Here is a 14,786-nt window from a genome sequence, read left to right as displayed (position 1 = left end):
CTACAAATTTCACAAAATAACCCTCCAACTTTGTTGTTTTTACAAACCATTTTTTTTTTCTGCTAGCCTACTATTACCCATGAGGAGAAGGATGCTCACCTTGAAAACAGAGTAGAATTATAGGGAAAGGGATTGCTGACCGTACATTTACAAGCCATCTTTTAGGAAATGACCCTTTCAACCCAGATATTCATATGCCCTACCCAAATTAAGGTTTTAGGTGTAAACCAGGATTTGGCAAATGAAGCTGAAAGATGCTTCTCAGAACACTTACAAGTGAAGGCAATATTAATAGTTTTACTATCACAAAATACCCCATATCTTACCCCCCCAATTCTGTACATATCACAAAAAATCTCAATAAAAATTCTGTATGTGTATGTGTGGGGATAGTTCTGCCCCAATCTTTTTTTTTTTTTATGTTTGTTTTGAAAAAGAGAGAAATAGAGAAAGTCCAAATAAGCTAGAGCAGAGTGAGAGGAGAGACTCCCAAGCAGGCTCCTCACTGTCAGCACAGAGCTGGATTCCATTAACCATGAGATCATGACCTGAGCCAAAGTCAGACACTCAACGGACTGAGTCACTTAAGTGACAGGGCACCCCAGGAGCCCCAGTTCTGTCCCATATTTATATATATATTATAAATTATGTATATAATATATAATATAGTAATATATGTTATATATATCTATATGTATCTAGTGTTTTATAAATAATTATAAATAATTAGTGTTTATTTTTGAGAGAGAGACAGAGCACCAGCTGGGGAGGGGCAGAAAGGGAGACACAAATTTGAAGCAGGCTTCAGGCTCCCAGATGTCAGCATGGAGCCTGACACCGGGCTAGAACCCACGAACTATGAGATCATGACCTGAGATCATCACTTGAGCCAAAGTCAGATGCTTAACCCACTGAGCCCCTCAGGCACCCCTGCCCCAATCTTAATGTGTAGATATAGAAAAGGTTTTTTCTTCATTTCCATTGCATTCCAAATTTAAAAGCATAGTCCCTGCTGTCATGAAACTAGTTGCTGGTAGAGGAAACCTTGACTTCTGGTCCAGTCTGTGGTGGGACTTCTGATTCTGGTCCACTCTCAGTAGAATTGGCAACCACTCTTCTTGAATTGTGTTTGTTACCATTAAAAAATTGTTCTAATATACAGTATTCATTTAGATAGAATCTAAAAGAACTGCGATTTTCCAATTTGATCGCGTACTGGATCACCTAGAATGGTGTGGGTGCCTGTCAAAAATTAAGATGCCTCCAAATTTTCGATTTTAAGAGGGTCTGGGGGTGGGGCCAGCGATCTTCGCATTCACCAGTTCGGCAAGCCCAGGGTGATAATTGTTTACCGTTGCTACAGCACCAAGGCTTTAATAGCTGTAATCTCGGACCTCCTGCCCCCCCCCCCCCCCCCATTCAACCTCCTGTCACCTTCAAACCAGCCGCGCCAGGTACAGGGTGACGCCAACACCGTCTCCCTGTCGGAACCGGGCCTGAGCGCCGCATCAGAGCAGGTTCCGCTACCCACATGGTCGCCAGGGGCAACCATAAGGTCGACTCAGTAGGCCAAAATAAATGTGTGACGAATGCCTGGACCGAAGCTGGCAAAGGTCTAATCACTCATTTTTAAGTTTAAAATCTAAAAATAATATTTTAAAAAAGCAACTCCACCCCCAGTCCTCCTCTAAAAGGCAGATTCGCGTCCGGAGGTGAACACGAGGGGCGGTACTTCCGGGTCAGGTGGACCGGCTGCCTTGACCTTCCTTGCCGCTCAGCCATTTTGTCCCAGTCAGTCCGGAGGCTGCGGCTGCAGAGGAACCACCCTAAATAGAGCTACAAAGATGCTGTCCGTGCGCGTCGCCGCGGCCGTGGCCCGCGCCCTGCCTAGGCGGGCCGGGCTGGTGAGTGCAGGCAACCGGCGGGAGGGAGGTGGCCCGGCAGGTGGCTGGTGGTGTGCTGACTCGAGAGCTCTTTCTGCAAGGAGGGTGAGGGGCTGGCGGGCGCCGCCATCTTGCACTGTTGGCTGCTCGGGCTGGGCAGGGAGGAGGCACAAGGGCCTGTTGCTGGCCATCCGTGCGGGACGGTGCAGAGCGGTGCGGGGGAGGTGCTGACCTCGATGCTGTCCAGAGATAGGGTTTCGGGGAGGGTTCCCGACTTCAGCTGAGTACTGCCCGAGAGGGGCCTTGGGTGAAGGTCAGTGTTGGAGCTCTAGCTCCGATGCCTGCTCTGAAACGGCGAGGCTTGTCTCCGCTGCTTCTTCGGGACTGTGCCACTGAAGGTCAGAGCACTGTTGCTATGTCTCGTTGAAGCGGTTTAAGGAAGCCTGACATTGTATGAAGGTCAGCGGGCCCCAGCATTTCACCTCTGCCCGGAGGTCGGTCCAGGGGAAAGCAATAAATGAAGGTGCCTTTCTGAATACTTCAATAGGCGATCTCTTAGTGCTGAATATTGAAACAGTAGCGAAACACAGCGCAAATGTGCATTTCATGTGGCAGATACCGTGACAGCAGTGATAGCAGCGAATCCTAAATTGTCTCAGGTAGAAAGACTGCTTTGTGTTGTGGTACTTTGACATGTTTTAAGATTTCGTCCATGAGGAATCGTTAGACAGTGATTGAGAACTCAAGTGAGATAGAACATAGGTTAGAAAATGCCTGTGAAGGTCAATGCTCTCCCTTCATGACTTATCGCCCTTGAAGTTAAGGCTTACATTTACTTATTTTTTCCATGTTAAACATAATCTCAGTTTCAAAGGTGAAATAAACATATTTTGTTGTCATAATGGAACTGGTATCAAAGAGCATTTTTAACGGATTTCATCTGGTCCTAGAGAAAGTAGTCGATTTAGAATTGCCAGTGACCAAAATTAGGGCATTACAACTTGAAGGAGAAGGAGGGGGTCCAGATTGCTATAGGCTTTGTCAAAGGCAGGAAAAAAAGAGTAGACAGCCATACTTAGTTTCTAATCAAACTCTAACATTTACAACTCAATTTTTGTTTATTTGTTGGTTTTTTTTAAGTAGAATAGGATATGTTATTGATATTTGCCCCTTTTGGAAAGCAATTTATCTTACTGAGAATTTTCACAATTCAACTGAAATATATCTAAAGATGAAATAATAGCAACTGGTGCCTTTAAAGGAAAAGATAATTTAGTAACTGTTGCTTTTAAAAATAGGCTGTTACTATTTTTTTAAAAGTAGGCTCCATGCCCAATTTGGGACTTGAATTCACGACCCTGAGATTAACAATCACGTGCTCAACCGAGTCAGCCAGATGCCCCTAGACTGCATGACTGCATTTTTAAAATTTGCTTTTTATAGAGTACTTATAGCATTGCCAGGAGCTGCATAATAGATTTTCTCATATATCAAAAGCTACTTTGTTATATGATTAATAGTCTTCCAATTTTAAGCAAAATATTTTGATATAATTAATATTTTCACTGATAACATGATCAGAGTAAGCCAACATTTATTTAAGCTTGCCAGTTTTATAAAAGCTTTTTTTTTAATCATATTTTTAAAAATGTTTATGTGTTAGGTCTCCAAAAATGCTTTGGGATCATCCTTCATTGCTGCAAGGAACCTCCATGCCTCTAACACACGTCTCCAGAAGACTGGTAAGTCAGTATTTCTAAGTGTACATACCCCACAGTTACTGTCTTGTCAATAAGTGAAAAAATAAGTTACATAGGTAACATAACTGTTGGGGTTTTTTATTTTCATCTGTTAATTTTTTCTTTCAAATTTAGTTACCACAAATCCCAGATTCTTAGCCCATAATGTGCCATTTAGCCCTATCTTGGTAGGTTTTCTTGTTCTAGTGAAATATTTTATCATGTTACTAGCTCTTTCCTTTTTTTTTGTTTTCTTTTTTCATTTATTTAAAAAGATATTTTAGAGCATGTGTAGGAGCAGGGGAGAGGGGCAGAGAGAGAGAGAATCTTAAGCAGGCCCCATACTCAGTGTGGAGCCTGCTGTGGTGCTCAGTCCCACAGCCCTGGGATCATGACTTCAGCTGAAAACAAGAGTCCCAATGCTCAACAGACTGAGCCACCCAGGCACCCCTACAACTTTTTTTTTCTCTGATACAATATCCCTTGGGTGGAAACAGAAGGTACACATATCAGGTGCTGGGCATCCGTTCTGAACTATGAAAGATTTCTTTTTCTTCTCCAAAAAAAAATTAGAAAAAAGTAAGCAGTTTTTACCTTTGTTTTTTGACGGTGATAGCTGCTAATCTATATATGGCAATCTATAAATTTACACATTGCAAATAGGATAGAGAAGTAGGGAGGTGAGCATAGGAAGATGCTGTAGGTTAGGGAATTCCTTTGGAGATGTGATTGGAGCTTTTGAACTAAAAATTAAGTAAGTGAATCCATAGGGGCACCTGGGTGGCTCAGTAGGTTAAACATTTGACTTTGGCTCAGGTCATGATCTCACAGTTCGTGAGTTCAACCACATGTTGGGCTCTGTGCTGACAGCTCAGAGCCTGGAGCCTGCTTCGGATTCTGTGTTTCCCTCTCTCTGCCCCTCTCCAGCTTGCTCGCTCGCTCTCTCAAAAATAAATAAACATTAAAAAAAAAAAGTGAATCTGTAAATCTCCCACATGCTAAGATGAAGAATAGTATTTGCATGTTTTAAAAAGAAAGATATTTATACTTTGTTAACAGTTGCTTTTAAAAAATAGATTGTATTTTTAAACTTCCTATAGAGTTTAGCCAAAAAGTCTGGTTTCAACATAGATACAGATTCTTAATCACTTGGATTTGTTTTTATAGTAATGGTAGGTACTAAGCTTTTTCGAATAGAGCCAAGTATATTATATTACATCTTAGAGTAATTTGGTTATTGTGATCACAAAACTATAGTTTTCACATTGTTGAGGAAGTGGGTTTTAAAATCTTGAGACCAGGCTATTTTTGCAATGGAATTTTCCTCTCAATAGGCACTGCCGAAGTGTCCTCTATCCTTGAAGAACGCATTCTTGGAGCTGATACCTCTGTTGACCTTGAGGAGACCGGGCGTGTCCTAAGCATTGGTGATGGTATTGCCCGTGTACATGGGCTGAGAAATGTTCAGGCAGAAGAAATGGTGGAGTTTTCTTCAGGTTTAAAGGTAAATTATAAAATGAGATTTTGGTGGTTTAGGATTGGTCTCTGAGTTATTCATTAGTAATTCAGAGATTGTGCTAGTGTTTTTTTGTTTAACTTTAAATCTCAACTTGTTCACTGTTTTAGTGATTATCATAGGTTGTGAAAAGAATAAACTTAAGGGTTTTAGTTACCGAAGTTTTTACTCTAAGGATTGATGTATATATCAGTTATAGCCACTAGTGCTAAAATATATATTGAGTAAACGTTCATCTGGATTCTAAGAATGGTATACTCTTTGCAGCCATTAACGTCATCTTATACAAAAGCATTAGATAACTTTAAATTCATTTCTGGTGGAAAGTTGAAAGTCATTGAGTTTGTATTTCTAGTAAGAATAGATGTATTATTGTTGAGGTAGGGTAGTGTAGTTATCAGAAGCTCTCTGATAGAAATCTACTTTCCATTAGGTTGAACCTAGTTGTTTTCTGAGGAAAGCAGAGTGTGATATGGGTGGACCAGGGGGAGTAGGATTACCCACACATGGAAGAAGACAGTCTTGGTCCTCTGGGTAGTGTCCAGTGTGGAAAAAGAGCCTTGATGTGGAAGAATAATTACAAAGCCAAAAGTTTTATCCAGGGTGTTAGACTTTGGCTAAAAATGTAATCTCCCATATCTTCAGTGTATGTGTATTAACATAGTTTTGAAAGTTGAGGTGAAATTAATGAACTCTGAGTTTCTGTTTAGCTTTTAAGATCTAAGAGTTTAGTAATGCCTAATAGAACTTTCTGCAATGATGGAAATACTGTGTCTTTGCTGTAAATGTAGTAACTGTTACATATGTGAGGCTGTTGAGAGTGTAAAATGTGGAGTTTTTCACAGAGAGTAGGTGATGTATAGAGATGTGTTAGAGAGAAAAGTAAGTTTCTCTGACTTTGTAAGATGGTGTTAATTCAAATTTTAAATAGCCACATGTGATTAGTGACTGCTGTAGTGAATATCTTAAGATTTAGATTAAAGATTTTGTACATCCAGTGGTATTCCATGATATTCCTCTGTATTTGTTCCAAGTACTTCTACAAAGCTTTCATTACTGACCAGACTCTGTTCCTGGAATAACCTTTTTCCTTAGTAATGATCAGGGACCTAAAAATCTTACCATTTTGAAATAAGTTTATAATGAGGAGAGATGACCCATCATTGTTACATTATGGCATTTTGTTCTTGTTTGAGTAGCTTTTAATTTCACTGTCTACTAACCTGATGAGTTCTCAGTAGGTAATTCTTTAAATTGTGTATGGAACTTCTCACAGATAAAAAGATGTAAATTAACTGTGTCTTAAAATTTCGGGTTGATGATTTTATTTCATACTGATCACCCAGTTCAAAAGCCATAGACAAAAGAAATGCAGTGAAATAAGCTTAACCTGTTGAGGTTTTTTTTTTTTTTTTGCTTCTTTTAGTTCTTTGAGGATGTGATAAAGGAGCATGCTAGGCTTATCGTAATGCAGTTTTGACCAAAGAAGGGTGTTGGAAAAATACTTGGGTAAACCAGATCTAAAGGACAAGACTTTTTTTTTTTTTTTTTTTTTTTACTAGGTATTTTCATAATATGTAGTGTTAATGTATGGGGAACAAGTACTAAAGTTTTGTCGGTGTTTGATTGTGTGTTTTGTGTAGGGTATGTCTCTGAACTTGGAACCTGACAATGTTGGTGTTGTCGTGTTTGGCAATGATAAACTGATTAAAGAAGGAGATATTGTGAAGAGAACAGGAGCCATTGTGGATGTTCCAGTTGGTGAGGAGCTGTTGGGCCGTGTCGTAGATGCCCTTGGTAATGCCATTGATGGAAAGGTACGTTTAACATTTATTAGATGTGATTGTAGCCTCTAACAGACATCAAAACTGATTGTTCTGGGGACACTTTTTATTGTTTACCAGGGTCCAATTGGTTCCAAGACCCGTAGGCGAGTTGGCCTGAAAGCCCCTGGGATCATTCCTCGAATTTCTGTGCGTGAGCCAATGCAGACTGGCATTAAGGCTGTGGATAGCTTGGTGCCAATTGGTCGTGGTCAGCGTGAGCTGATTATCGGTGACCGTCAGACTGGGTAAAGCTTGTTAAAAGTTCTAACTAAAATATGCTTGTGGAAAGGTTACTTTTCAGGCTTGGAATGGTAAATGCTTTGGATATAATAGAATGGAATGCGATGAGCATTAGCAGTAGTAGTTTTAAGTTGAGAAAACTTTTGAAGTATTTACTAAGATTCATGTTTACTTTCCCTTTTTAAAGCAAAACCTCAATTGCTATTGACACAATCATTAACCAGAAACGTTTCAATGATGGAACTGATGAAAAGAAGAAGCTATACTGTATCTATGTTGCTATTGGTCAGAAGAGGTCCACTGTTGCCCAGTTGGTGAAGAGACTTACAGATGCAGGTATTAAAGAACTTTAGTCCTGGGGCCAGTCCAACTGGCTGGCTCAGTTAGTTGGTAGAGCATGTGACTGTTGATCTCAGGGTTGTGAGTTTGAGCCCCACATTGGAGGTAGAGTTTGCTTATAAGAAAAGAAGTTGTTCAATCTTATTATTGTTTGGTGGGAGTCCTATTGTTGCTAATCTTAGGATAGCTTCTACTGAATGAAGACTGGTTTTAATTACTCCCTAATGAATTGAAATTTCTCATGTAATTCAATAAGGAAAAACAAGTGAAAATAGTGTAAAACAATGATACATTTAAGGTTTTTGTCAGTTTCTTTAAAGTAGGTGCCATTTAGAAGTTCTGGCTAATCTGACTTTGATAGATGACTTAGTGAAGCACTTAATTTTTATTATAGTAGTCTCTAAAATCAAAACGTTAATAATCTTGTAAAACTGAAAATTTATCTTCTTCCCAGATGCCATGAAGTACACCATCGTGGTTTCAGCTACTGCTTCTGATGCTGCTCCGCTTCAGTACCTGGCTCCTTATTCTGGCTGTTCCATGGGAGAGTATTTTCGGGATAATGGCAAACATGCTCTGATCATCTATGACGATTTATCCAAACAGGTCAGAGTATATATATTTTTAGAATCTGCGTGTTTGCACCACAATGGAAGGTGACAAATTTAGCTTTTAATAACCAAACTTCGTAACCCTTTTCTGTACTCTAGGCTGTTGCTTATCGTCAGATGTCTCTGCTGCTCCGCCGACCCCCTGGTCGTGAGGCCTATCCTGGTGATGTGTTCTACCTACACTCTCGTCTGCTAGAAAGAGCGGCGAAAATGAACGATTCTTTTGGCGGTGGCTCCTTGACTGCTTTACCAGTCATAGAAACACAAGCTGGTGATGTGTCTGCTTACATTCCAACAAATGTCATTTCCATCACTGATGGACAGGTATTTTATGCTTAAATAAATGTAAAAGCTTTGGATGACTTCAAGGCATTGGTTGAGGCTGGTGTTTATGAACCGATCTGTAATGCCTTTTACTTTTTATTGTGGACAATTTCAAATATATAGAAAAGTAAGGAGAAGGGTATAATGAACCCCACATCTCTCTCACCCATTTCAATTCGTGGTATAGTGGACCTCATTTTTGCTTCATTTATAGCCACTACTATTTTCCGTGTTAGGTAGTTTTGAAGCAAATCTCAGAGGTCCTATCACTTTATCTGCATATATTTTAATATAAATTCATAATCTGTTTTTTTTTTTTGTCTCACATCTTTTAATCTTACCAACAGAATATGTAGTTTGATATGGGCTGTGAAAGATTGGAGGGACTCTTTACTATGAGAAGAAGACAACATTCTTTGGAGATGTTGGGTTTCAGTTTTTAAAAAAAAAATTTTTTTTTTTTAATGTTTTTATTTATTTTTGAGACAGAGACAGAGCATGAGCAGGGGAGGGGCAGAGAGAGAGGGAGACACAGAATCTGAAGCAAGCTCCAGGCTCTGAGCTGTCAGCATAGAGCCCCACGCGGGGCTCAAACTCATGGACTGTGAGATCATGACCTGAGCCAAAGTCAGACGCTCAACCGACTGAGCCACCCGGGTGCCCCAGGTTTCAGTTTTTTGACTTAACTTTGAAAATACTTGATTTCTTTAAGCTCATTATCATGTGTATTCTCTGTATGATGTAGATCTTCTTGGAAACAGAATTGTTCTACAAAGGTATCCGCCCTGCCATTAACGTTGGTTTGTCTGTGTCGCGTGTCGGATCTGCTGCTCAAACCAGGGCCATGAAGCAGGTAATTTGCATCACTTTGTCAAGGAGATGGGGTGTCTTTAGTTTAAAATCACAATGTATTTGTTCTTTGTCAATGAAGTTAAGTATTTTTGTATTTCATGACTTAACCATTTCTGTATTTCAGGTGGCAGGTACCATGAAGCTGGAATTGGCTCAGTATCGTGAGGTTGCTGCTTTTGCCCAGTTCGGTTCTGACCTTGACGCTGCCACGCAACAACTCTTGAGTCGTGGTGTGCGATTGACTGAGTTGCTGAAGCAAGGACAGTATTGTAAGTTGTTCTTTCATGTCATCAAGTTCCTACTGTGTGTTAGGGCCTGGGAATATCATACAGCTCCCTACATAAGCTACAATACATATTGTTACCTTTCGTTAAATTTGGAGTGTTTTGAATTTTTTTTTTTTTAACGTTTATTTATTTTTGAGAAGAGGGAGACAGCATGAGCGGGGGAGGAGAGAGAAAGAGAGACACAGAATCTGAAACAGGCTCCAGGCTCTGAGCTGTCAGCACAGAGCCTGACGCGGGGCCCGAACTCATGGACTGTGAGATCATGACCTGAGCTGAAGTCAGATGCTTAACTGACTGAGCCACCTAGGTGCCCCAAGATGGAGTGTTGTGAATGTGATCGATGCCTATTATACTTGTATTGCAGGTATTGTCATTATTTGAAGGAAAACTTACTAAAATATACTTACTACTTTTGAGAGTTAAAATCTATCAGATCCCTTCCTCTGCCCCTTTCCGTGTTGGCTTTGAGAGAATGGAATTGGGCAGATTTAAAAGAATGTTAGTATGTGTTTACCTTGCTATAAAATGTCAGCAACTTATTTATGTCTCAAACAGTATAAATACTGCCAGATGATAAACCGTGCTTATGGAATATGCCCAAAGATAACACTTTAAGGCTTGCAAATATAAGGAAAAGTTTTTCCTGGGGACAGAAGTGGGAAAGAGTATTAATGTGGGGTTTCTCATAGAGAATGTGAGAGCAGGTGATATGGAGGATACATGTTCATAATTGGAAGAAAAGGTAAGTTTCTCTGACTTTGTTAATATGGCATTTATTTGAGCAACTCACTTGGCATTGTTTTGTTTGTTTTCAGCTCCCATGGCTATTGAAGAACAAGTGGCTGTTATTTATGCTGGTGTGAGAGGGTATCTTGATAAATTGGAGCCTAGCAAGATCACAAAGTTTGAGCATGCTTTCTTGGCTCATGTTATCAGCCAGCACCAAGCTCTGTTGGGCAACATCAGGTATGAACACAATCGGTAGCCTCTTTTTTATAATTTTTAAGATACAAAGTCTTGATAAAATTCTTTTGAGTTTTGTAGTTAGTCATTGAATTTTTGTTTAGGTCTGAACTGATGAACTGTTTTTCATTTCCAAATAGGACTGATGGAAAGATCTCAGAACAGTCAGATGCAAAGCTGAAAGAGATTGTGACAAATTTCTTGGCTGGATTTGAAGCTTAAACTCCCTGTGGATTCACATCAAATACCAGTTTGGTTTTGTCATTGTTTATTCTAGTAATCAGTTCCATTTGTAAAAGGATTACTGTCATACTCCAGATGTACAGAAATTACGTTAAAAATAAAGGTTCCGTATTGCTTGGTGGTTTTCTGTAGTTTGAACGATTCTTTTAAAAGAACTGAAATTAATTAGAGGAATTGGTAAGCATGCTTTAGCTAATTTACTTGAATGTTATTCAGATTAGAGGCCTAGATTATTCAAGACTGATCTCTTTCCAAGATTCTAGAGTGCTTTGTGATTGATTAAAGAAGAATTCATAAACTAGGTAACTGGATATGTAGCAGAGTTCACATGTGGTAATGTTGAAGAGCCTCGCTGGCTTGTCTGCCAAGAAGACTGATCTATATAAAAATGTACTGTAGGCAAGAAAAGAACAGGACAACTAAAATTTTCAAGGAAGTAAAACTGGTAAGTGAGGTCTGAAAGATTGGGACAAAGATTGAGAAAGAACATATTAATGAATAGAATTAGGAACATTTGTTAATATCTTCTCATTGTTAATTTTCTTTAACATCTTTTACAGGCAGTGGTTTATAATTATAACCAAGTTGGTCAGTTTTTATGGTATTTTTGGTCTTATTTAAGAAATTTTTACCTTAAAGTCTACAAAGATAATTATATATTTTACTAAGAGTTTTAAAGATTTACTTTTGTTATCTAAGAGCTTAGTCCACTTACTAGAGTTCTTCAGAGAAATAGAGTGATTAGGATGTGTATAGAAAGATTGTAGGGGCTGGCAAGTTTGAAAGGGCAGGTGGATAGGGCTGGAGACTCCTGGAATAGTTGTGTTTAGAAGCAGAATTCCTTCTTGGTGGACCTCACGTTCTCTAAAGGCCTTCCAAATGGATGAGACCCATCCATGTTATGGAAAGTAAGCTTTTTTTTTTTTTTTTAAAGTAATCTTTATTCAGAGTATTTCAGATGTTAATCATGTCTAAAAAATACTTCCACAGCAATTAGACTGGTTTGACCATAAACTAGATACCATAGCTTAGCCAAGTTGACACAGAAGATTGACTGTCATTGTTGCACCTGGCTGGCTCAAGTTGGTAAGGCATGAGATCTCAGGATTGTGAGTTCAGTCTCCACATTAGGTATAGAGCTTACTTAAATAAAATGGGTTCCTGGGTGGCTCAGTCGGTTAAGTGTCCAAATCTTGATTTTGGCTCAGGTCATGATCTGATCTCATGGTGAGTTTGAGTCCTGCAACCAGGCTCTGTGCTGGCAGTAAGGAGACTGCTTGGGATTCTCTCTCTTCTTGCTCTCTGCCCCTCCCCTGTGCTCTTTCTAAATAAATAATAAACATTTTAAAAAGGTAGGAATGCAAGCTGGTGCAGCCATTCTGGAAAACAGTGTGGAGGTTCCTCAAAAAACTAAAAATAGAGCTACCCTACAACCCAGCAATTGCACTACTAGGCATTTATCCAAGGGAGACAGGTGTGCTATTTCGAAGGGGCACATGCACCCCCATGGTATAGCAGCACTATCAACAATAGCCAAAGTATGGAAAGAACCCAAATGTCCACCGTTGGATGAGTGGATAAAGATATGTATACACACACACACACATATATATGTGTATACACACACACGTGTATACACACATACATAGATATACACATACACAATGGAGTATTACTTGGCAATCAAAAAGAATGAAATCTTGCCATTTGCAACTACGTGGATGGAACTGGAGGGAATTAGGCTACGTGAAATTAGTGAAGGACAAAAATCCTATGACTTCACTCATATGAGGACTTTAAGAGACAAAACATGAACATAAGGGAAGGGAAACAAAAATAATATAAAAACGGAGGGGGACAAAAGAGACTCCTAAATATGAAGAACAAATAGGGTCACTGGAGGGGGTGTGGGAGGGTGATAGGCTAAATGGGTAAGGGGCATTAAGGAATCTACTGAAATCATTGTTGCACTATATGCTAACTAATTTGGATGTAAATTTAAAAAAATAAATAAAAAATAAGGGCGCCTAGTTGGCTTGGTTGATTTGAGCGTCCGATTCTTGATTTCGGCTTGGTTGTGATACCAAGGTTGTGGGATTGATCCCTGCATCAGGCTCTGTGCTGAACATAGAGCCTGCTTGGGATTCTCTCTAAGTTAAAAATTTTTTTTCCATATATTCATATCCAATTTTTAAGCTCCATTTATTAAATGAGCCCTCCATGTAACCTGCTGTGATACCGGTGTTATATTTAAGTTCCACCCATGCCTGGGTCTTTCTGGGCTCCTCATTTTTAAATTGTTAACAGGTATATAATTTAAAGAATCAAAAAGTCAAGACAGTTGTTTATGAGAAAAGGAAATCCCTTGTTTGCCTATCCCCAACCTCTACAAAGGCAACTGATTCCTTTTTTTTTTTTTTTCATGTTTATTTTGAGAAAGAGTGCACGAGTTGGGGAGTGACGGAGAGAATTCCAAGCAGGCTCCGTGCTGTCAGCGCAGAGTCTGTTGTGGGGCTCAAACTCAGGAACCGGAAGATCATGACCTGGGCCGAAACAGTCGGACACTTAACTGACAGCCACCCCGGCACTCCCAAAGGCAACTAATTCCTATTCAGTTATTTTGTCAGCTCCGTATTGCAATGGTGCCACTTCCTGATTTGTACATTATGTGTGTAATCTGTTGATTTCACCCAACGGGTAAGAATTTTGCATGTGCACACAACTGCTATACTACACCACCATAAATCTATTTAACTATGATCACAATATGAACAGATGATGATTTGGGTTAAAGAGAAATGCTGCTCATAGGACTTCTTTATGATCTGCTTAAACCTGAAATGGTTTTTTGTTTTTGTTTTTTGCAGTGACATGAACAATTTATTTTTTAAGTTTTGTTTTTTTAAATTTACATCCAAATTAGCATATAGTGCAACAATGATTTCAGGAGTAGATTCCTTAGTGCCCCTTACCCATTTAGCCCATTTCCCCCCCCCCACACCCCCTCCAGTAACCCTCTGTTTGTTCTCCATATTTAAGAGTCTCTTACGTTTTGTCCCCCTCCCTGTTTTAATATTATTTTTGTTTCCCTTCCCTTATGTTCATCTGTTTTGTCTCTTAAAGTCCTCAAATGAATGAGGTCATATGGTATTTGTCTTTCTCTGCTAATTTCACTTAGCATAATACTTTCCCGTTCCATTCACGTAGTTGCAAATAGCAAGATTTCATTCTTTTTAATTGCCGAGTAATACTCCATTGCATATATCTACCGCATCTTATCCATTCATCCATCGATGGACATTTGGGCTCTTTCCATACTTTGGCTATTGTTGATAGTGCTGCTATAAACATGGGGGTGCATATGTCCCTTTGAATCAGCACACCTGCATCCCTTGGAAAAATGCCTAGTAGTGCAATTGCTGGGTTGTAGGGTAGTTCTATTTTTAGTTTTTTGAGGAACCTCCATACTGTTTTCCAGAGTGGCTGCACCAGCTTGCATTCCCAAGAAATAGTTATTTTTTAAAATTTATTTTGAGAGCGAGTGGGGAGAGGCAGAGAGAATCCCATGCAGGCTCTGTGTCCCGACAGGACTGATCTCCCGAGCTGTGAGATCAAGACCTGAGCCAAAATCAGGAATCGGATGCTTAACTGAGACACCCAGGTGGCCCAAGTCTTAGAATATTTTAAAGCATGTCTGGTTTACTTGGTCTAATAAAAGGACAAACCATATCTAACAAGTACACCCTATGAGAAGAATTTTTGTGAATGGTTCTCTGGATTTTAGTTTCTACTATCCACTAGCTCTAGTGATTTGGTAAGTCATTTATTCATCTGGATTAAGAATTGTAGAAGAGGGGTGCCTGGCTGGCCCAGTCGTTGGAGCATGTGGCTCTTGATCTCAGGGTCGTGAGTTTGAGCCCAACATTGGGTGTAGAGATTACTTTAAAAATAAAGAGGTAATGG

The 14,786-nt window shown here is 39.6% G+C and overlaps 2 protein-coding genes across 5 annotated transcripts in view; one reads left to right on the top strand and one right to left on the bottom strand.

Moving 5' to 3' along the window:
* Positions 1-1,565, bottom strand: part of HAUS1 (HAUS augmin like complex subunit 1) — a 29,577-nt gene extending 28,012 nt beyond the window's left edge. For all 4 annotated transcript variants that reach the window (XR_007145894.1, XM_047828188.1, XM_047828190.1 and 1 more), the window contains exon 1: positions 1,435-1,565. Coding sequence is in view for 3 of the 4 variants with exons in the window: in XM_047828188.1 (XP_047684144.1) it covers positions 1,435-1,533 (99 nt within the window). In the remaining variant the exon portion in view is untranslated. The remainder of the gene's footprint in view (positions 1-1,434) is intronic.
* Positions 1,566-1,749: 184 nt separating this feature from the next.
* ATP5F1A (ATP synthase F1 subunit alpha) lies at positions 1,750-10,944 on the top strand. Its single transcript, XM_047828187.1, has 12 exons — positions 1,750-1,904; positions 3,547-3,625; positions 4,957-5,126; positions 6,782-6,955; positions 7,043-7,209; positions 7,392-7,540; positions 7,998-8,149; positions 8,254-8,478; positions 9,224-9,331; positions 9,455-9,599; positions 10,433-10,583; positions 10,721-10,944. The coding sequence occupies exons 1-12, from the start codon at positions 1,845-1,847 to the stop codon at positions 10,800-10,802; spliced, it is 1,662 nt and encodes a 553-aa protein (XP_047684143.1). The 5' UTR covers positions 1,750-1,844; the 3' UTR covers positions 10,803-10,944.
* Positions 10,945-14,786: the final 3,842 nt, after the last annotated feature.

This window comes from Prionailurus viverrinus, chromosome D3 (genome assembly GCF_022837055.1).
Source record: "Prionailurus viverrinus isolate Anna chromosome D3, UM_Priviv_1.0, whole genome shotgun sequence".
NCBI lineage: Eukaryota > Metazoa > Chordata > Mammalia > Carnivora > Felidae > Prionailurus > Prionailurus viverrinus.
The sequence above is the reverse complement of the archived record's forward strand: the minus strand, read 5'-3'. Positions and strand labels throughout refer to the sequence as shown.

Excerpts from the sequence above, each read along its gene's own strand:
- ATP5F1A (XM_047828187.1), top strand. The coding sequence starts at position 1,845 with ATGCTGTCCGTGCGCGTCGCCGCGGCCGTGGCCCGCGCCCTGCCTAGG. Across the intron at positions 7,210-7,391 it reads ATCGGTGACCGTCAGACTGG|CAAAACCTCAATTGCTATTG; the intron begins GTAAAGCTTGTT and ends CCCTTTTTAAAG. Across the intron at positions 9,600-10,432 it reads GCTGAAGCAAGGACAGTATT|CTCCCATGGCTATTGAAGAA; the intron begins GTAAGTTGTTCT and ends GTTTGTTTTCAG.